Below are 24,955 nucleotides of genomic sequence, written 5' to 3' on the forward strand. Positions count from 1 at the left end.
TGTTTGTTAGTTGATAAACTTCTTTTTTATAGCTGAATATGCGTTTTTATCATCCCAGACAATAAATAAGAAGGTCCGAACAAAATATAAAAATTTTCAAATACAGTTGAATTCATAGTGAAATAATACGTTTTTCTCAATTTTAGAATTACTGGAACAAAACTCGTTATCTTTCATAATGGTGCAAAACCCGTCATAATGCTAATACTGCTGCAAAACCTGTTATGTGCAAATGTTTTTTTTAAATTACTGAAAAATTCCAAATCAATGATTTATGACCTGATACATCAATAAAAGTATTTTTTTTTTTTTTACATTTTTTGAAAATATTACCAAAGTGCTATTGCCTTGTATAATCTAACCACAGTTTTTTGCCCTTTGTGAAAAAAATGCTTGGTTGGAGTTAACGAGTTTTGAAACTGGACAACTCAGTTATGTGGATACATACGTAGCAGCTTAAGTACCGTAAGCTGATATCAAAGAAACGTCTTCTTAAACTAGTTTTTTGAATTCCTTACTCAAAATAACATAAAAAATAATCCAATCTCTAAAATAATAATTTTGCAGTTACGGTATGGCATTTCAACTTACTAGAGCACCTGTACGGCTAAGCAGTATTAACACTGTAACTTAGGCTACATTAATTTCACCAAGGCTTCAAGTAAAGCATTTCAAACAGTCAATTTGCAAAACAACTGGAATACATATATTTAAAATGCTCGATAAAAATTCAATGTAGTATTTATTAAATACCGGGTGATTACAAATGAAATAGACAGTTTGAGTAGCTTGTAGAGAATTTATTATTTATAAGGTTAAATCATTACTTACATGATTACATAGAAGAATTCTTGAAGTTTTTATTCAAAATTTACAGATGTTCAATGTGTGCACCATTTGCAACACGACAGATATCAACACGGTAGTCAAATTCTGACCACACACGACTAGGCATCTCATGGTTAACTGTAGCAAGAGCATTTGTGATTCGGTGTTTAAGATCATCGATATCAACAGGAAGCGGTGGTACGAAAACTCTGTCTTTTACATAGCCCCACAAGAAAAAGTCACAGGGCGTTAGGTCCGGACTACGAGGTGGCCACGGCTGAAACACAACGTTTTCCTCACTTGCACGGCCGATCCATCGTCTAGGAAGATGTTCATCCAGATATCCTCTGACGTCTGAGTACTAGTGAGGCGGAGCTCCATCTTGTACAAAAATGAAGTTACAACTATCTTCATGGAGTTGAGGCATTAACCATTCGGTTAACATGTCCAGATAAATTCTTCCGGTTACTGATGGTTCTTGGAAGAAGAAAGGCCCGTAAACCTTTTCACAAGATAAAGCGCAAAACACGTTCACTTTAGGAGAATCGCGTATATGCTGTACAGTCTCTCTTGAGTCTTCTGTTCCCCATACTCGTACATTATGTCTGTTAACTTTTCCACTAATGTGAAAAGTGCATTCATCACTGAAAATTAGGCGATTAAACAATGTGTCGTCATTTTCAAGACAATGTTGCATCTCTTGACAAAAATGTTTACGTACAACTTTATCATTGACATTTAAACTTTGTACTAACTGCAATTTATAAGGTGTCATTTTCAAACGTTTCCACAGAATTTTCCACACAGTAGGTTGAGGAATTTGCAATTCTAAACTCGCTGATCTAGTCGATTTTCCTGGACTTCGTACAAAAACATCACGAACACTATCAATTTTTCCTTCTGTAACAGAAGGTCTTCCAGTACTCTTCTTCTTACACACACATCCACTGCTTTCAAAACGTTCATACCAGTCATAAATTGATTGCCTTGTTGGTGGTGGTTTACCGTATTTTGTTCTGAAATGACGCTGCACAACAGTAACAGAGTTTGTTTTGGATAATTCAAGAACACAATAAGCTTTCTCCACTTGAGTAGCGGCCATATTGCTAAACTAAACTGGCTGTTGTAACACGGAGCAACCAACAATAGCCAGCAACAGTTCTACCAACATAAACTTTAAGAAATTCCCTACAAACCTATATCACTTACTATGTTGAAATACACCAGTTTAATTTTGTACAGGCTATTGAAGTTGTCTATTTCATTTGTAATCACCCGGTATAACTGATTTGCGCCTTGTATTTGATGCAAGTTCCCATTATATCAATAGGGCCATTCAAGTTTTCCGCCGCTTTTGCCTCTCTCTGTCATGGCTGCCCATGTTCAATTCGTAACAAGAATAGCGGCCACTCAGCCACTCTATAGTTTACTATATTTTAGCTCGTTGCCACTTACCTACCCGATATATCGATGTGCAAAATATCGATAACCGCTAAATATCGTAAGGAAACTATCGATAAGAATGCAAAGTATTTCCCTATAGAGAAAAGTTCCAATTTTTACCTAAATATGTTTTATCTCTGGTATTTTTTTACTGAAAACTTGTCAACTAGAAAATAAAAAATCGACTTGTGTCTCAGACCACTTGTAAAGTAAGGTTTTATTTACTGTTATAATATAATTAGGTATCATTTTTAGGAATAAAATAAAAATATTATTTTATAAAAAGGGTGGAAAATACGTCGAAATCAAATTTTCAAGCTTCACTTTATTATTGAATTTTAAACATGAACCACAAAGTTGAAACTTGAATATTCAACTGCTTCAATCAAATTTATACAATGTTTCAGAATCATTTTACTATTCCCTATTACATAATACAGACTACATTTACATATAGGACTTGAAATATGAAAAACTTAAATTCCTTGTCCTCTTTACAGTTTTGAGAAATATGAATTTAAATAAATAGAAATATTTTAATTTGTTATTTGGATGTAACTTGACTTTTCAAACTGTACATACCTGTTTTTCTAATGACTCTTTACCTATGTATTTTTTTCTTTGGTTTATAATAATTCTTGCTTATTTTTTACTCGGATTACGTAATTATTAAAAAATACACTTCAATCTGAGAGTGTTATTTATTTTTAATGTAATTATATATGTATGGTAGTGCTGAGAACTACCATTACACATACAAACTATATACATATAGCTTATTATAGTGAATTGAAAATCTCACAAACTTTACACTGTACCCTAGAATTAAATAAAATATAGTCATACTGTGTATATGGTAGTCTCATATAAGAATCGGAATAAACAAGGAAAATTGATTAACAATTGAAAAACACTGTTATATTGTGTCATTTCCACTTGAATAAATTTAACAAATAAAACAGTATCTTCAATATTATGTAGGAGTTCCTTAACATAAATGCATATTCAAAAAATCTTATTATGAATAGAAATTATCAACTTAGCCTAATTGTTCCTTTGTTGAATTATTGTGTTAGAAATCAATCAAGATGTACTAAATCTTTGAAATATTTCAAATCAAATCAAATTTATTTTCCATTTTCAAGACAAAAATACAATTGAATAATAACATACTATTATGCAATATTGTATACAAAATAATACACTTAATACAATACAGGAAAAAAACCTGCTAAGGCATAAGCCTGAGCGCAGGTAAGTTGCAAATAAACTTATCTAGTGCATCTCAATAATAGGAATATTTTATAATTTGTAATTATGATAAATTAATATTATGATAAATTAATATTATGATAAATTAATATTATGATAAATTAATTATGATAAATTATGAAATGGAATGCTCAAAAAAGAGAAATAATGATATGGAATGACCAAAAAATGAAAAGGAATGAAATGAAAAAAAAACTACGACAGTGCATTGATTGACAATGAAGAATATGATAATATAATAATTTACTGAGGGTAACGTGCCATGCATAACGGAAAACGTGAAGGAAGGTAATATGGATTCGGAGACTATATATGTAATTCATTTACGGTAGAAGTTAAAGACTGATGCACACCTAGAAAATATTTAATAGTGACGAATTGGATATTATCCATTCATCAATTTCTTTGATCAACTTCTTTGTGATTCTACTTTGAATGAATTTAGTTGGAATGTAGTCAATTTATTGACTATGAAACTGCTGAGTTGTCTATCGCAAACCAACAGTCTAGATCTAGCAGCTGAAAACGTTATGGATGTTTCTCTTAAACGTTATGGATGCTTCTCTTTTAATCTTATTTATAAAATAGTTTTCGATTTCAAGGCTGTGGTTGAGGATGATTATTTTTAGAGCATTGTGTAAGACTCTTGAATGGAAGAGGAAACAGTTGTATAAAGGGCGCAAAGGACTAAAACCATTCCCTTGGTTCGCAAGACGGAGAGGGAGATAGTGCCAATCATCTGTCAGTTCTCTTTCTAGTTGCCTATCAAGTCGGATTTCGAGCCATAGCTTTTCTGCGCAGTGCCTCTTCCATACAGACTAACTTGAATCTCAGACAGTTCGTGTAGATCGCTCCAGCACCAGCAACCTGTTCACTCTCACTCACTACCCTTACCGTACTCATATCAACCAACATTCTTTCAGATACAACTTTCCGAAAATCAGAGGATGCTTTGTCTTTGATTGTCTTTGTGGATATTCACTCGAGGATATTCAGTAAGTAGAGTAATAATTACTGAGGATACTCAGTATTTTCTATATTTTAGGCTTGATAAAAAAAGGGAAACTTTTTTACTAGTTTCATAGTTTTTTCATTTGATTTAATATTGATTATAATCAGTTACAGTTGGAAACTAAAAAGTTAATACAGATGAGTAGCCTACAATATTGAGATGAATTATTATTATTTTAAAAATCTGGTGTGGTACACTCACACAACTTTCCTTGTTCATATTTGAAACTACGATCAGACTTTTGTGTATGTGTATTTATAATTGTTTTCAAAGTACTTTTTCCTTTGTGTAAATTGTGAAATTCGATGATTTTCTTTAGTCGTCATTTTTTTAAAGTCGTTAAAACAGCTGTTCTACAGATGAAATATCTCGACTATGTGTTCTTTTTTGAACTGCTCTACCTATACCTACCTCATGCACGAGAAGGAGATTACAAAGTCCATTTCTCAATGATGGGGTGGACCCCCCATTAGTTTCCCAGAAAGGAGACTAATGCCAGTTAATAGAGCTGATGAATAACTATACAGAGTATGAATTTGAAAAAAATCGGTCAAATTATTTTGAGAAAATCGTGAAAAACATGGTTTTTTTAGTAATTATCTGCCATTTTTCTCAAGTATATTACGGAGCTCCTGCAATTTTCTCAGAAATGAGACTCATGAAAGTTGATAGGGCTTATAAATAGCTATCCATGGTATAAATTTGAAGAAAATCGTTAGAGCCGTTTTCAAGAAAACCGTGAAAAACATGGTTTTTAGTAATTATCCGCCATTTTGAATTCAATTTTATTGAATTTCTTATTGTCAGATCCTCATGGTATAAGGACCTTAAGTTTAAAATTTCAAGTCAATCGGTTGATTAGGAATGGAGTTATCGTGTTCACACACACACACACACACACACACACACACAAAAAAAATCATGTTTTTGGACTCAGGGGACCTTGAAACGTATAGAAAACTTGAAATTAGGGTACCTTAATTTTTTTTGGAAAGCAATACTTTCCTTACCTATGGTAGTAGGGCAAGGAAAGTAAAAATATGTACACTATGATCAGAGATTTTGTGGAATTTCTCCACAAAGGTGAGGTAAAATAAGAGAGATGTCAGTTCTACATAATTTATTTGAGTTTAATTGAGTTATTTTATTTTTATTTGAGTTTATTCTTCTATTTTTTTTAGATAACAAAAAAAAAACTTTTTTACTACCTAATTTTTTAGTGTTTTTCATTTGATTTGATATTATTCATAATCAGTTACAGTTGGAAACTAAAAAGTTAATACAGATGAGTATAGCCTACAATATAGAGATGAATTATTATTTGAAAATGTACACTATGATCAGAGATGTGGAATTTCTCTATATTAAGGTGGAATAAAAGAGATGTTGTCAGTTCTACATAATTAATTTGAGTTAACACATTAAGCCAAAAAGATATTGCTCATTAATATATTGAACAGTCAACAATAGAAGTGTTACAAACATAATAATTAAAGGTGATGGTTTCTTGATCCATTCCGAGCTGCTTTGTATTAACACACTTCACTGTTGAAAATGATCGCTAGACGATTGAAAGTACTCCAGTCAGTAAGTAAAAGTTTTTAATATTTACTTAATAATCGACTATCGACCACATGTCGTGTTCAAATACATAAAAAAGTGTGATAATAATTCAATATGAATCTATACTAATACAATAATCAAATTCAATTCATCATATTATTATAGTCTAATTCAAAATATAAAACCAAGTAAAACCATTCAAAATATAAAGAAGTCAATAAAATATAGAATCAGACATAAGCCAGGACAAAAATTCACATTAAATCTTGATTAACTTTTCAAGTCTAACCAAAAAATACCACTGTTGATGATGCCTTTAAGTGCATTAAAACTTTAGTTTGGCTCTGACTACATCTTTTTTATTTCACCTGAATTATTTTATTTTAAATTTGCATGGCGGACGATACTTTGATTAATAGACAAGGCACATGTTGAAAAATCGATGCATTATAGAAAATTATAAATTTAGTGAAAATCTTTTGATGTCAAACTTTCCTATGATTATTAGAATGAGTGGAAGTGTTAACCGATAGCCTATAAAAATCACAGAATCTATCAAACATGAAAATAATTTTTTATCATTATTGATATTTTACATTTTTCCGTATCAAGTGGGTAAACACACAACCGAGGTTAACAGAATCCATTCATTCATTTTAGAAAACAGTACCTTCTATGTACTTGAAAATCCTAGAAATAGAATCATGTGAATTTGTGATTAAAATAATATTACATAATGAATATTATACTGTACCTAAATATAATAAATAATCAATTCATTTGTGAATAATTTGCAGTAAACAGCCATAATTTTATTCATCGCGAAAATACAGTTTTATCCTTCAGAAAATCGAGTTATCCTGTAATTTTCTATGAACTTGAGAAACATACTTTTCATCATATTCTCTGGAGAACTGCTTGGAGTGACAAGCTTGTAAAACGTGATGTTTTCTGCCTCTTTTATATGTCCTCTCATTTTTTGTGGATAATATTGTGCGAGTACTTTTACTTCTTAAATTCAATCTTCTTACAATTTAATATTTGTTAATTTGTATTGAAATTTTTAAGCCTCGCATATGTTCACTTGTCGGATGTTAAGCATCCAAAGATATTCTTGATTATTATTCAGGTATTAAAAAATTGCACCAAATATACAAAAGTTTTGCAAATTGTGATCTATCAATTATAACCATTTTAGTCTATATAATTCAAAGATAACTCAATTCATAACATTTTGGGTAACATAAGAACTAAGCAATGAAGAGAACAAGGAACCAATCAACAATTTACTAATAGAAATAATAGATATTTACTAATATCAAACCAACAATATGATATTAGATGTTGGTAAAGTCACATCTCTGACTAATATTATTTTGGTATAGGAACTTCACTATAAATTCATTACATTCATTTACATTTACTTTAAAATGCTTTCTTTCTCTCATTTACTTTATAATGTGCAATCATTAATTTAATTATTACATATTATGTATGATATTCGCGGTTTCCCTCAAATCCATTCTCAGCAGTATCATTCAATTCCCATCTTTCTACATTTTGATTAGTTTATAAACATAGAGCTATGCCTATACAAGTACATTTCTGTGATACATTCTAAGGCGAACTTTTCTCAATAGACAATCAGTGTAGGATAATGTAGGCTACATATAGGCATATGCTATCCACATAATATAAAGTACATTAAAATAAATAATATATGATGAATGAGTAATAACTTTGGATATTTCGAATAGTCCAGTACAATATACTCATTTTTCATAGATTAAAGTAAAATAAAAATATCAAATAAAACGTTATGATTGTGTGGTAGAAAAGACTTTCAAGCTCCAACTCAGCCTTACAAAGAATGTTTTTATTTAATTTCATTAAAATATTATTTTTATTCAAATTTTTTTCTTCATAAACATTCAATTATTGTATTAATATTATGCCATCCAAATGAAAACATTAATAGGCAGTTCAAGTTTATAGAGATTTGCATAACAACTGTCAATCTCTAATGTGAATTTACATTTTTGAAAAGTCAGCAAGAATTTATAATAAATTATAGCCCGTATAGGAGAACTAAAAGTAATGCAAGAGATGATGTTTCAAAACTTATGATAATATACAATAATGCAGTATTGAGAATCTCAAATGTGAATGGTAACATGTGGACGGGGAAGTGGTCTGACTCAGTGTTCAAGCTGATAAGCTATCGCTTAGATAAGTTAAGAATCATTCACGTGCTACTCCCGTTGGAAGGGTGACCACTTCAGCAGACTACTCTAAATATATGATTCATAACTTGAAAAATCGCTTGCCGATGGTTTGGAACCCATCTTAAACTGTAGGTCCATTCATCTCTCATTATCATCCGCCTCATAACCCACGGGCATCACCCACTCAGCAAACAAAATTATTATATGGAAATTATCAATAGAATTCATGGGTAGGTACTGTTCAAAAACAATATTTATCTTGATTCTACATAATTCATGTTCTTATTAGCTTTCCAATGAATATGAACACTGGTCTCCTACTTCTAGCATTCTTGCAATAGATCATGTCGATAAAAAAATGTTTCTAAGAAAATCTATGAGATAGGAGCTCTCAAAGTAAAAGTATTTTAGGATCAAATTGTGTGTTCGTAGAAAATCCCTGCTTTCTCTCCCTTTCTCCCTTTCTCACATTCTCTCTATTGCACTCTCTCTCACTCACTCAATTGGCTCACCTGGCTGGTTGTAACTCGCTGAATAATAAACAAATCTTTTTACAAGCATGGACTATAACTTTTTACAGCCCTCTTTCATCACTGTATGGAATATCTAGGTCCTCCACTCTAATGTAGAAATGTGTATTCATATAAGTACGAAAACTATTATGAATCTAGTAGGGAACATTTCCAATTCCAGCAACAGCTAGTGAAAGCCTCTTTTTTCGTGTGTGCAGGCTGCTTAAAGTAGCATGATAAACTAAAAACTAGTAACTGCAAGTTCATCAAATAATAGATAGCCTACAATTTTCAAGTACGCCTATGCCATATCATTTCATAAAATGAGGCAACTTGGGCAAAAAATATTTTCGCATTCTAAGATACAAACTGCAAGTGTGTACAACAGCCACATTTTTCATTTTTCTTATCCAAGTTTTTGATCCGAATGTGATTAAAGAGTAAGCATCTTATAAACTATTGATTATTATTGGCTGGCTCTCAGATAAAGGTGTGCGTTGCACAAAAGCCTGTTAAATTTTAAACGTGATTAAATGCCACAAGGACCAATCAAAGAAGTCGTTGTTAAAAAAATATTTTGTTATTGGCATTTATACCTAGGGTATATAGTAAAAATACAAATTGATTTTTGATTGATTCATATAATAAGTACATAATAAAAAAATTATAGGGAGACAAAAATAAGGTAACCTTGTGCTATTCCTCTCCCAAATTTAGTTTAGGTTACACATAGTCCAAAATATGTTGTCTTGTAGTTGTTCATTTCACAAAATTTTCAGTTCTTAATTATTTTCACAAAGTAGATTTTTAGATGCTTCAAAACCAAACATAGAAGAAAAAATCATAAAATATATGTATAGGCCTATATCAATTTACAAACTTAGTATATAAATCTTTCTCTTTTTATATAAATTTAATATAAAGTAATATCCATTAGTATTTCTTTATTCCACAAATATCACAATGTAGATGAATATCAATTTTCCTTCTGACTAACTTTATAATGAAACTAATTAGAATAGATCTATTTTTCGAAAAAAAACATAAGAAATACGAACAACTATGTCCCCAGAACAACTACGGTATTCTATTTAGATACGAAATATAAATAATACGGTATCGGATGTTATTATTCAAGGCAGTTAATTTCAAAGTATCAGAAAAAAAGCTTCTGATAAGCAGATGGCAGTGATCAATCACGAACAAAAATCCTACTGTATCCTACTCAAAAATCGATTCCCCTCTGATAGTCTCATACCATCTCTGTAATGGTATGGTATCAACTTCCTGTAGACTGTTTATCCCAGTAGTCATATTTCTCCTAGGAAATAAGCAGCAATTTTCGACCATGTCGTGATAGAACTAATTTTTCTTTCTGGATTGTCTTTCTGGGAATCGCTGGTTGGCAACAAGAAAGAAAACTGCTATTGTCATTTATTTCTGCTGCTATTATTATGACTATTGCATGGAAGAAATGCATAATTCAGCGCAAAATCGGTTCTGCTCGGGGACGTTCACTAAAATCAAATAGGAAGACCACCAAACTGTATTGGTATTTCATTTTACATTTCGAGTGAAATATCCACAAAGAAATAAAATGGTTGAACTGCAGTCAGCTCTAAGACTGATGGTAGGGGTGGGAAATGGTAAAATATTTCAACAGTAGATTTATATTTGACTTCAGATCCTGTTGCTGATGAGATGTTGTGATATCTATCCATAATGAAAACACGGGGTTGTTGTCAAAAATATCACCTAATTCATTCAGGTGGTGTTGAAACATGTTTGTAATTCTACAATAAATTAGTGATCCATAATGAAAACACTGGGTTGTTCTAAAAAATATCACTAAATTATTCACGTGGTGTTCAAACATGTTTGTAATTCTACAATAAATTAGTGATCCATAATGAAAACACTGGGTTGTTCTCAAAAATAACACTAATTTATTCACGTGGTGTTGAGAGATGTTTGTAGTTCTACAATAAATTAGTGATCCTTAAAGTAAACACGGGTTGTTGTCAAAATTATCACTAATTCTTTCAGGTGGTGTTGAAACATGTTTGTAGTTCTACAATAAATTAGTGATCCATAATGAAAGCACTGGGTTGTTCTAAAAAATAACACTAATTTATTCACGTGGTATTGAGACATATGTTTGTAATTCTATAATAATTAGTGATATTTTTGATAAAACCCTAGTCTTTTCATTATTTATATTTGAACAGATTTTAACTTGTAGAATCAAAATATTGGAATGATGAATATTTTCAGTTTGATATTGTTCTGTAACATTTATTTTTATCAATATTTAAAAATATTATTTTTGGAGTAAAAATGTTTAAAATGTAGCCTGAATGGAATAATACTAGGCCTATTGCTAAATAAATTAGCTAAAGAAAACAATTTTGCAAGAAGAGTTGAAATAATTCCAGCAGATCGGGAGTACAGCCTATTAGGTCTTCCCAGAAGCAGAGTTAAAACGTGAATGTAAAAGAGCCAAAATAATTTTATCGCTTCATTCAGAATTAATATTGAAGAACGTTACATCGAAATGTGAATGTACAACTTTGCTTGGAGGTCATGCCTGTTTGGCCTGATCTACTTTTCCACAGAAAGTCTTATAAAATATGAGTTGGAGAAGGGCACGTCAACTGTTTAAGTTTTCGATAGTTCTGTGTTATAAACACGGTGGCTCTTCAAACCACTCAATAATATCAGAACTAAAAATAAGTATAGCGAAAGGCTGCCTGCGTGTTTACCTCTACCCTCTGTGAGTCCATAAAATCGATAGTAGGTATCATCCTAGTGCTAGCACACAAAATTCTGTAACCCCATTATATCATAAAGCTTTTTGTCTTCCCTTCTCTTATAAACTCTTTCTATCCATCTTACTCCCACACTCTCTTCCACAGGCTTTACCATGCTATGAATTGTAACATAAGTCTCAACGAAAAGGACCATAAATATCCCAAACTATGTACTTATTTAAAATAGAAGTCATTCAGCAAAATAGCAATAATTTGAAACAATCATGATTTCTGAGCATGGGTGTTTGAAGTCTTCAAAATATAATCTTGGAGAGGATATTGTTTTGAAATTGAACAAAAAATGTTTTCTGCCTTCCTATCCTTCCACCTTTCTATTTATTTATTACTCGTTACTATTTAACGAAAATCCAAATTAAATGCAGTAAATTACCCCCAAAGACTTCTGCTACTGCAAATATTGACAACAGGGTAAACAGCTAGATGGAAAAATGTGATTTACATAATTTAATTTGGATTTTCGTTAAATAATAATTATTAATTCATTATCATTTGAATAATTTCAATATCTCAGTAATTTTTATCCATATTTATTACTCCACTTTGTGGGATTAAAGTGGAGTAGGAGGCTCGATTTCACTCACGTTTAATCCGTAAAGTGTAAAAATAAAGACTATCAATCTATTTGGGTGAAGTGAATGGGTGTGCACTCTTTACATCAATTTCGCTCAGATCATTTTAGAATCAAATAGGAGACAAATTTATTTACTTATTTATTATTTTTACAAGACAGCAATGAATTGAATTGAATTGAATGACTGCCTTTATTTTTGACCTAGGAGGGTGAAGTTAGGGCGCAGTCGGCCCTCTCTTACACTTAACCCTCACAGACCGAGAGAGAAAAACTAAGGATACTCCTTGTACTATTTCTCTCCCAAATTTAGATAACATTTTAGAAGTCCGAAATAGGGTTATGATTTCACTCTTCTAAAATTTAGTCAATATTTTCTCAAAAACTGAAAATTTAAAATTGTGAAATATGACATCGAATCGATAATGCTGCTTTGAGTGAATCAAATATATATAAATAAAAGTACTGCTTTGCTAATATAGGCCTACTAAAGAACCGGTATATCGTTTATCCAGTAAATCCGTTATACTATTAAATCTGGTATACTATTAGGATCATCAATGCACAGACTTTTCAAGATCGATCCAATAGGCCTACTGAACAGAAAATTCAACAAAAATCTCGATATGAACGTCAAACGTGGATGAGTCCCTGAGACGTGAAAGAGAGAATGAGACGTGCTGAATTCAAGCTCAAAGTTTCTCAACACTCTCACTCTCACTTTCTCAACTTCCAAAGTTTCAATAACTACTTTTGAAATTAAGTTGTACTTTTCTCATCGGATAGATTAATTAACTTTTTCTTTTTGTTTCAGAGCGTTTCTGTGAAACATACTTGTAAAGTTTTTGAAACTTGATAAACCATTAGGCGCCATTCCAGACAAAAAAATGCCATGGACATATCACATAAAGATCAGGAAGCGCTTGAAAGATTGCTAGAAAATACTCAAAGTAAGTACCACAGAGTTAAACAATTCAATATGGAATAATTCATCATTATAACCCACGTTTTAAAAGTAATAATAATTTGAAAAATTTTAAGTTTAAAAAGTTCTGAATAAAAATACTAGATATTGTCCAACCACAGATTTATTAAAAATCTAGATACCAGTTTTTGTTGATAAACCAAACAATCAATCTCTGGTATACTGAAAGTTTATAATTTCAGTATACTGAATAATACCTGTACCGTAAATACTAAATAATGTATACTAAATAATTTCAGTATACTAATAAATTTACTTTCAATCTTAGAAAGTGAAAGTTTATTATTTCTACAGATGGAAATTAGAAGGTACTGGGTTCGATTCCCGGGCTGACAAATAATTTTTGTGTAGTAGTTCTCATCGAATTCCCATCTAGCTGTTTACCCTGTTGTCAATTTACAGTATCAGAAGTCTTCATACCTAGAATGTTTAATTTAATTTCAAGAAAATTTAATACCTCAGTCCCATTCAATATATTTCTTGAAAGTTTGAAGTTCTATCTGTTCACATTGAATGACTGTGAATCTTTTTTGAGGATTGTACATTAGTATAAATATTAGGTAGTATAATCTTATTCTTAAGTCAGTGGTTTTTTCCCTGTCTTTCTGTTTTCATAATTTAATTCGCTGTCCACTGAGAAAATTTTTGAATAATTTTATTTATTTTACTATATTATTTTTTTCATTTAACTTAATTTTTTCCATGAAAATCAATGGAAATTCATTCAATAACAATACAATTGTTATAATAGATTACTTGTATAATACGCATTATGAAGACCGTAACACTGGTAAATTTATAATTATTAATTTTCACAAAAATAAAGTTTATTTCTTGTGTAGAGCGTAGCGGTCCTACTACTCTAGTGTTTAAATTTATTTTATTTTAAGAAAAGTGCACTCCAATAGGGCTTATGCCTATAGGTGTGCTCATATTTATTTCGCTTTATGTTTTTGTCATCTGAAGTAAAACATATAATTTTCATTAGTATTCTTTTGTGTATTGTTAGATGGTACAATGTTTTGTAATAATATTATGTTATGCGAAATGAATTATTTTTTGAATTGAAAAAAAAATTGAAATTGAAAAATTCTTCAGGGTGATTTACAGCATTTAATTGGGATTTTCGTTTAATAATAATAATTATTTATTATTTCTGATTTGGTAGTGAATAATATACTATTATACCTCATTCATATCATGCTTATAATTAAACTATTTTCAGTTTAGAATTAATATAAAGTTATTCAAATTGTTATCATAAATAGCCTGCTAATAATAAAAATTCCTCAAATGAGTGGATTTCAGTTGCTTCTCTCTTTAATTCACGAGGCTGCAATAGACTCATGAAACGTTTTGGAAACACACCAATTTACAAAACACATTCTATTCAGGGTAATTAACTTATAATTCCTGGTTTTCAATTAACATGGAATGCTGATGCAAACTTCTGAAAACCTGTTCGTAATTCTTCAGTTGATTCATATATTCAAATGAGTGGGAGCTCTCCAGATCATTCAGTCATTTTTATAGGACAATATAGATGTAACTTCTTTAGAAAAATGAATTTACCACCCTTGTTGAGGTTGACGTCTCATAAGTTCCAAATAACAACCTCCATCATGTAGCACATCATTTCAATCCTTTTATCATAAAGAGCAAAATGGTGTGAGAATATTTTTCCACAAATCCGGTTGAAAATAATAATTATTAAATTATTATTAATTGGCATTTGAACAAATTCATTTTCCAATTTATTCCCATCTGTAGACAGGTCAAAAATGTTTGCTAAATATGGATCCAAATAGTTTTGGATAGATCCACGTTTTAATATTAAAATTTCATCTTATAATCATCAAGACTGGTATTCAGAAAGTAAATCAAATCATTTGAAACTCTTTCAACCATCTGCATATTTTTGGATGGTGAAAACTCGTGATTTTCTTGCACGTTCTCGTATTTGTGTTGACACCACTGAAGCTATTTCAAGTTTTGAGGGATGAAATTGAAGCTGATTTTACTTATTTGCTTTGAGAATTACTGCTTGATTATCAATGAGGATAATCTTGTAGGATGCTTTGTTATGCAGTTACTCGTCTTAGCTCTGTAATAATAACTTCTTTTGAGAATACCACGTTTCTAGATTGAGAAAATCTTAAATACAGCGATAAAATTTGAGAGTTCTCAGCTTATTACTCAAATCTTGAGACTATCGATAACGAAACTTATCGAGCCATGATTCAGCTTCGGGAGCAGCTTCATGTATTATACAAATTTGTTAAAAAAATATGATAATTATCCTGTGCATTATGAATTATACAGAGTGAGTCATATGTATGGGAACCCTTCAATAAGTTGGAGACTGTTGTAAATATAATACTGTAACTCTAAGGATATAAGTTATTGGTCGAATTCTCTACATTTTGAGGTACAACTGAATTTCAACCCCTCATAAGGGAGTGACTAGGGGGTTGTAACTCGAATATTTTTAATGTAAACACCCATTGTGTGATACATCATTTTGAAGGCCTTTTCAATACAAGAAAGATGGCATCAATAAAAATGTTCTATGATTATTTTACCACATAATGTGTGTTTACATTTGAAATATTTGAGTTACAACTCCTCATTTCTTTAAAAACTAAAACTTCAATACATGAATACAAGAATCATAGAATATTTCAATTGATGCCATCTTCATTGTTTTAAAAAGGCCTTTAAAATGATGTACCACATAATGGGTGTTTACATTTAAAATATTCGAGTTATCCCCTTATGAGGGGATGAAATTCAGTTGTACCGTACGTCAAAAGGTAGAGTATTCGACCAATAACTTATCCTGAAAGTTACAGTATTATATTTACAACAGTCTCCAACTTATTGAAGGGTTCCAATACATATATGACTCATTCTGTATAATCACAGTAATATGAATATAAAGAATTTATAAATATGAATTTATATCTGTAAAATTATGGCCTGAATCTATCAATTTACAGATATAAATTCCAATATGAAAATACTTAATTATGGTAATAAAAGTCAAAAACTGAATGTCAAAGAAGAATTCCATATTTATAAAGCAGCAAAATTAAACAGAGATAAAATAATAAACTTAATGCAATTAGCCACCAATAACCCCATTTTTGATAGAATCATGCGAATTTAAACCCAAAATTTATAGTCTTAGTTCATAAAAACATATGAATACACTAACATATGATCAAAATAAGAATCTTCCAGTAGTATTTATCTATTTAATTCATATCACTTGAAAATGGCATAAATGACCGAAACATGTTGTGATAAAATATTTTTAAAAAAGGGTACTGAGATTTTTATTTTCTTTATATTCATATTACAAGTAGCCCTATACAGGAAAGAGATAAATCACAGTAATACTTATTACATTCTATTTATTTTATTTTAGAGATACAATTGCTGTCAGAGATAAATGAGGTCCTTCAGGAGCGTCAAGAGGTTGTGCAGAAGCACAACAAGCTTCTCCAGAATGCCAGTGACTTGCAAAACCAGGTACAGGAGACTAAGCTCATGGTAAGAAGTGAATAGGTTTCTTTTTTACAGAAAATTCAAAGCCATACTAAATCAAGCATCACATTGCGTCATCAATATCATCCATCTCTTCAAATGTCTTTAAAAGCAAATATTTTTTAGCTAATCTGAATTTATCCCATTAATAAAATATTTCACATGAAATCACATGTTAAGAGCACAGGTCAAGTGATGTACGAAATGACACCTTAATTTGGATGAATCTGAGAACACTATATAGGTGAATCATTCACCTATATTCATTCACATGGGCTACTTTTTAATTAATAAAACAATATACAAATCTTGAAGCATCCTTTATTTTTTAAAAAAAAACTTATAAATATAATCATATTTATATGATTTGTGATAAAAGTTGAACTATTTTAAAGTTCTTAAAAAATAAAGGGTGCTTCAAGATTTTTATATTGTTTTATTAATTTGAAATACATATCATCACATAATATTTTATTGGTCATGTTATTCATTATCAGAATTTGGGAATGGAATAGTTTAGGGCCAAGCCTGTTGTTCTTTCCCGATCTTATTTATATGATTTTTAATAAAATTGTATCCACAAATATATGAATAAATTAACTAATAATCTTGACTTCCTCCCCTAAAAGTAAATCATTAATCCCTATACATTCAAAAAATGGATTGTAGAGTCCCAATTAATGATGATAAGTCGATTAACTCACCAATTAACTTTTTCAAAGTATTTTTTTTATTACATAGAAGCGTCATGCTACAAGAAGTCCTTATAAGAATATTTTGCAAGTTTTCAATTCGGTACCTAATGATATTGCAAGATTCTATCTAATATGTTATTATCAAGATTTTCAATATCATTTATATAAAATTAAGTTTGTAGTGTTAATGTTGATGTTGTGGAACTTTTCCATAATTGAATAGACTTAGAACGTTGTCAAAAATCCACTTTAATTAAATAAAAATTAAAAATTAATATTTTACAGGAGCATGCTTTCGTGTGTGCTCACACATCATCAGCTGTAAGTTACAGTAAAATTTTAATTTTTATTTAATTAAAGTGGATTTTTGACAACGTTCTAAGTCTATTCATTTATATAAAATAACAAGACAGTATTGTACAAAGATAATAGAAGCATTCTGTCATCTGTGTTACATAATATAACATCACGATCTAGAGCTTTTGTACTATAGTGAGGTCCACGTTATAATGGCAGTGGAGGAAGATAGGAGAACAACGTTGCCGATCCTCCGTCTTGTCAATGCCTTCTATAGACGGTAGCTGATACAGGTTTATTGATGTAATATTGACGGTTAATTCTCGTTTGATCAATTATATTTTATTAAGCAAGAAATTATATTTTTCAATAATGTCATAATGAATTTTCATAATTAAGATGAAATACTTTGTTAATTAATTATGAATTCTACATTGTTAAAAGACGATCCGGCAACAGAGTAAAGCGAGAAAGAGATAGCGCTATCCACTTTGTTGAATGATAGACAAGGATAGCAATACCATTGCTAATCAAACACCGCCCTTATAACGTGGACCTCACTATAGCTGAATTTATAATTCATCTATATAGCAATGGAAATGTAATTTCAATAATTTATACCAATGAGTTTTGCGCCACTTTATATTTGACAGATACAAAAATTATGGCTAGCCAGAGTGGAGGAAACTCGGAAGCGAGGGACCGATTTGGAAAGTGAACTGAAAGCCCTTCGACACCAATTGGCTCTGGCACAGCAGCAATCAGGAAACACCAGTGTTACTAGCATCAAAATAACCGAGCCTCTCGATTCATCCAAATCAAGCAAGGATATGCCTTCTAGAAAAGCAAGTATTGTCTCAGAAACTTGGACAAGTATATGCTATTTTTTTTTAGGAAGGCAAGGATAATTATGCCCTCTAGAAAGGATGTACCGGGTATTTCCTTGGAACTAAGACAAGGAAGGATATGCCTTCTAGAAAGGGAAGGATTTACCATCTAGAAAGGCATGTATATATTACCTACGATAAAGTCAAGTATGTAATTGGAGCTTGGGCAAGGAAACCATTACCGGTATTGCCTTGGAACTAAGGCAGGGATATGTCTTCTAGAAAGAGACGGATATGCCCTCTATAGTGAGATCCACGTTATAATGGCAGTGGAGAAAAAAGTTGCCGAACCTCTGTCTTGTCAATGCCTTCTATAGACGGTAGCTGATATAGGTTCATTGATGTAATATTAACTGTTCATTCTCGTTTAAAATAATCAATTATTTTTTTGTAAGCAAGAAATTATATTTTACAAAAATTTAATAATGAATTTTCATAATTAAGATGAAGTATTTTGTTAACTATTAATTCTACATTGTTAAAAGATGATCTGGCAACAGAGCAAAGCTAGAAAGAGATAGCGCTATCCGCTTTGTTGAATGATAGGCAAGGATTGCAATACCATTGCCACCTAATCATACACTGCCATTATAAAGTGTACCTCACTATAGAAAGGCATGTAATATGCCTTAGATAAAGCCAAGTAAGTATGTTAGAGCTTAGGCAAGAATATATTGCCTAAAAGGAAGTATTTAAATGAGGAAGTAAGGAAGTATGGGCTCTCAAGATTAGCGACAAACGGATTTTCATTCCCAAATGTTTACAATTTTCTTACATGAATATATTTTCCACCATATCATGTTATTTGTTCATCTTGATAGAAGAATGAAGTAAAAGGAGAAGAAGGATTACAAAGTCAAATATGATTTGACAGTCTGTTAGATGTAATAATATATTTGATCGTCTTTGATTAATTAAATTGATAATTATAATTATTTATTGAATTGTAATAAAGCAGTACCCAATTCTGATGTGATCTTAGGTTTTATTCAACAAAAACTGAGATAACTATTTGATTAATTATAAATCATATCAACGCATATAAACAGCTGGTTTATCATCTCAGTGTGTTTCTAGAAGTTTCTAGAATGTTTATTTCGCCAAATTTTTACATAATAGTTACAAAACATGAATGATTTGGCACAGCCAGCAAAGTTAAACTTGTGCGCTAGCTGTGAGTTCATAAAGCAAACAGTACGAAGTAGCCTATAGCAATACTGAAAAAAGGAAAAAAATATATACCTATGTAATAAATATTATAGTAATACTTCTTGTAAATAATACATGTCTTCTTATAAATAATACAATTGAGTCCAAGTGTAATACAAGTGTTGAGTCCTATCTTTTATAAAATAGTTGATAGAGGATCAAATGTTTAGCAATAGCTGGTCAATATATAAATGACCAAATATATATGACGTGGTCATCATTTTATCATCATATAATATAATCGTGTAATGGAGCCTTTGGGATCACACTAAATTATTCTCAAATTTCGACAGTATCTTAAAGAGGAATTCCATAATTTTTTGGGGAAAATTTATTATCAGATATAACATTATTTTCAGGCGAACTATAAAATAACAGCGAGTAGACTGCAAGGTGAGATAAAAACACTTCAACATCGAGTCAATACAACAAAATTAAGACTGCTCACAGAAGTCAAGGTATGATAAATAAAATATAATCACCGTAAAATTTACACTAGAAACAGAAATGTTGTGGGACTTTTTCATATCAAGGTGATGAAAAAAAGACATTGTCAAATTGGATTATAGGTCCATCTCAAGTAATTTAAACTTATTTACCATGCTATATGGGTAGGCTACTCCTAGATGTTCTGAGAAAATCAAATTCATAATTAAGTCGTTTACATAGTCAGATTTTTATTAATATTTTCACCCTCACAACCAGTGGATATTTTTGTATTCTTTCACATTATTGCACTTGATTTGGCAGTCCGTTAGATGTAATAATATATTTGATCGTCTTTGATTAATTAAATTGATAATTATAATTATTTATTAAATTGTATTAATAGATTGATTTAAATATTGGTGTAACTGTTACAAATCGAATAAATAAATGGATGGAAAGAATTGAAATGCCCAATTTGTTTCAGCTTGAAATAAAAAGAAAATCATCATTTTTTATTGATCGATTTGTACTTTATTTCAATAATTTTGTTGTAGCCCTATGAGGGAAAAGTGAATAGGTATTTTAAATTATTATTTGGGTGGCTTCCCAGTGTTGCTGGTAGACAAAGACTGACTGCTCGTCAAGCATACAACATAAAAACTGTGCTTTTTTGCTTGATTAAAAATAATAAAATAAGAATTGGGTTTGTTTTGATATCATATTCGTTTGAACAATACTATCCTGTATACGCACTCAAACATGAATTTATTGTTTAAAGGCAGGTGTTAAGTTGTAAGCTACATCAAATTGGGCTTAAAGCCTGTTGGTCCCTTCCCAATCATTCATAGTTGAGAATGATATTGTAACCTATATGTATCAATGTATAAATAAATAAATTCGTATTCCTTCACAGATTGCATACGAACAAATCATAGGACTACGGTAGTCATTAGATGGAGTCTATGTGAAATCTACAGAAAAGCCACACATATGTTTAGCTACTCTTGAAATTTTTTACAAGAACACACTTCAAATCATAAACTGGATTACTGTAGAGTTCTTGAGACGTATTCAAATTCATTTTCTCCACTATAGCATGTTAATTTCTAATAATAATTTATTCGACCAATCAACTTACATTGTACAAAATATTTCCAAAAAACGAAATACCTTCGCATGCACAGTACATTGTATATCAAAGTCTAAATGAAGCCCCCAAGGTAATCCTGTGTGGGAGCCTTCATCATACCCTTACAATAAAAATCAAATAAAAGGAAAATTAAAAAGAATCAAATGAAAATATAGTCTTACACAGATATTATACATAAATTGTAAAACTAAAATTTTGAAAAAAAGTATTGAAAATCAAATAATATAAAATATTCTGTAATATTTAATTATAGAAAATTACTAGTACCCTTTTTTATAATTTATATTAGCACGACTAATTTCGAGCATTTATTTCTCTTTAAAATTTCGATATGAACTTTCTTTTTGCAGTAAAGAAATATTAACTTTTTGATAATAAAAATGAAATAGGTATTACAATGTTGAAAGGATAAGGCGTTGATGTTGTCAATACCACTATTTTGTTCAATGCCACAATATTTGTGTTGCCATGAAACCTGGTTCTGTAATTTAAATTACCGTAACTTTTGAATAAATATAGTGATATTGACAACATTAACATCTTATTCTTTCAATTATGGAGAAATACCACATCTCAAAATTAAATTTCACAATTTTTTTATAATTTTCAACAGAACAAGAGCCAAGCTGAAAATGAAGTGAGACAGTTGAGACTTCAGCTATCGAGACGTAACAGTAATGCACCTTCAGCAGCTGGAACACCAATATCAGCCAATAGTCCAAGATCAACAGAAAATGTTGCATGAACGCCGACACACCAATAAATCAAATGAACAGACTTTTTGCTCAACTGACACTGAATTTCAATAGTATGTAGGGTAGGCTACCTATTAAAAAATAATGCTATTGCATCTTTGAAGGTGGTTCAAGATTGGACCCTCAATGAAACGCGAGAAGAAAAGAATTAGGAGTAACTGAAATGATTGAATTTTTAGAGAAATTCTATCCAATCAAAAAAATGTAGTCAGAACTATTGGTAATTGAAACATTAGGGAGAACATCACAATTTTAATCAAGTGGTTGAATTATGTTTTTGTTGCATGTTAAATTATGACAGCCGGTCGCAGAGTTCCAACTTGGGAAGTGGGGGATTAATTAATACTGCAACATGGCTAACTAACAGAAAACTTGAAATAATAGTGAGATATATTGTTGCTGGATGAACTTCGGCTGCAAAATCAATGCTTTGAAATTTTGAGGAAATTAGAGTAATACATACATATTTCGAGAACAAAATTCATTCAGAGTTATTTTCAATAAGGCCTAAAGTATCTGGAAGAGAAAATGCCGATGGAAAATTGCAGACGTCTTGGGTGAATACCTGGATTTTTTAACATCTGATTAAACATAAATTTCAAATTTTTCGAACTAATCATCAAGTTCAACTATTCGGTCACGACTGGGTTGTTAAATTAATTCTCTGATACAAATCCTCCCTCTGACTAAGACATCCTTATACTAAGAAATACTCAATTAACCATTGTAAGTGTAATCATTACATTAAAAACGAATAGTAAATAGTGTCAACAACTGGATTGTTTCTATGTTTTCAAATAAATTAACAGAGCTCTTCAATTTGTTGCTATCATTGTAATTTTCAAATAACTTGTAAATTACCTTTAAAGTTAATGTCAAATTTATTTATAAGAAAGACAAGGCCCAAAAATGTTTGAGCCTATAAATTCTAGTTATGTCTTGTAACTCAAAAGAGTGGTATTTTTTTCTTTAGGGCTACTGTTGTATATAAATCTGAGTACCTACCCTTGATAATGGCATCATAGGCCTATATGGTTTCTATAGCTAGATAATATTTCTATGGATAATAATGGTTCTAAAAATATAGAGGATAATGGTTTCATATAGCTGAAACATACTGTGACTAAATAATTTAAAAAATGGTACTCAGATTTCTATTTTTATTCATACTCAATAGAGTGATTTATAAATAACTATTCTACTCTATCCCTTTATTCTTAAACAGTTGAGTTTGACATCAGTTAATAATTTAGTCTCTTAATCAATCACTATAGAGTAGGATAAGCATACAACAGTGACAGTGAAAATATGATTCCTATAAGTTCTAATGAGGTTATTCATACTCGGTCGGCTGGTCTAGATGCTAATAATGCCATTAGAGCTTATGGGAGATATATTTTCACTGTTCACTGTTGTGTTCAAATCCAGCTTAGTCACTGTATCAAGTACAATCTCTGCAACCGATTAAAAGGAAAATTCTCTACATACCTTCAACAGGATAATTTTGACTGATATGTTGACTGAAGTAAAATTTGTATGTAATGAGTCTAACATGATTCATCCAAATTAAGGACACAGTTTTCTATTTCAATGGCATAATTCCAATATTTCAATCTCAAATTCATCCAGGATTAGATTGAAACTTTTAAATAATTAATTGATTACCATTCATTTGGAAGATATAACTTTATGCAAAATAGTATGATACCGTACCCGTAATTACATAGTTGAAGTAACTACTATAGATATAGTGAGGTCCACGTTATAATGGCAGTGAAGAAAGATAGGAAAACAACGTTGCCGATCCTCAGTCTTGTCAATGCCTTCTATAGACGGTAGCTGATACAGGTTTATTGGTGTAATATTAACTGTTCATTTTCGTTTAAAATAATGAATTATATTTTATTAAGCAATAAATTTCATTTTTCAATAATTTCATAATCGATTTTCAAAATTAACATGAAATATTTTGTTAATTTATTACTAATTGTACATTGTTAAAAGACAATCTGGCAACAAAGCAAAGTGAGTACGAGATAGCGCTATCCGCTTTGTTGGATGATAGACAAGGATAGCAATACCATTGCAAATCAAACACTGCCATTATAACGTGGATCTCACTATAGGATGTATTTTATTCAGTAGCATATAATATATGTACTCCATTTAGTTAGTTGTCAGTTATTGTTATCATTATTGTCAGCCATATAGGTCTTAGGTCCACTGTTGATTGTTATCCGTTATAGAATATTAGAGAAAATTTATTGTAATGTCGTTCAATTTTGCTAAAACCGTTGACCATTATGTATAAAATCAGATTATACGAAATCTATTGATATTGCATAACTTTTTATGATTATTGAACTAATTCAATTCCTTATCAGACTATATCTCTTGTTATATATATTTTTTGCTGCGGATGATGCCTACATAAGCTTTAGGCTTGTGAATGGGTAATGAAATAGAGAAACAATAGCATAAGTAGATATCCCATGGTATAGGGCGTTTATGTCGCAACTTTTACTGTTATCTCAAGCCGATAGTTCATGTAATTCTTTCCCGTGAAGCTGTGTGACACTGGTAGTCTCTCATATTGTGCCGTTCATACACTCTCACCCCAACAAAACAGTAAAATTCGACAATAATCAACAGTAATCGGCTTGAGATAACAGTAAAAGCTGAGACATAAATGCCCTACACCATGGGATATCTACTTACGCTATTGTTTCTCTATGGTAATGATGA

At 30.7% G+C, this 24,955-nt stretch overlaps 1 protein-coding gene across 2 annotated transcripts; it reads left to right on the forward strand.

Moving 5' to 3' along the window:
* Positions 1-4,307: 4,307 nt before the first annotated feature.
* On the forward strand, positions 4,308-24,556 carry LOC111044614. 2 transcript variants are annotated; one of them, XM_039442742.1, is made up of 6 exons: positions 4,308-4,538; positions 13,069-13,204; positions 16,670-16,773; positions 18,434-18,625; positions 20,236-20,334; positions 22,069-24,556. In XM_039442742.1, the coding sequence occupies exons 2-6, from the start codon at positions 13,147-13,149 to the stop codon at positions 22,198-22,200; spliced, it is 585 nt and encodes a 194-aa protein (XP_039298676.1). In that variant the 5' UTR covers positions 4,308-4,538; positions 13,069-13,146; the 3' UTR covers positions 22,201-24,556. The 2 variants fall into 2 exon arrangements, with proteins under 2 accessions (XP_039298676.1, XP_039298675.1); XM_039442741.1 differs by having other exon boundaries at positions 4,321-4,538; positions 16,670-16,794.
* The last annotated feature ends 399 nt before the right edge of the window (positions 24,557-24,955 follow it).

The sequence above is a fragment of the Nilaparvata lugens genome, chromosome X (assembly GCF_014356525.2).
Source record: "Nilaparvata lugens isolate BPH chromosome X, ASM1435652v1, whole genome shotgun sequence".
Taxonomy (NCBI): Eukaryota; Metazoa; Arthropoda; class Insecta; order Hemiptera; family Delphacidae; genus Nilaparvata; species Nilaparvata lugens.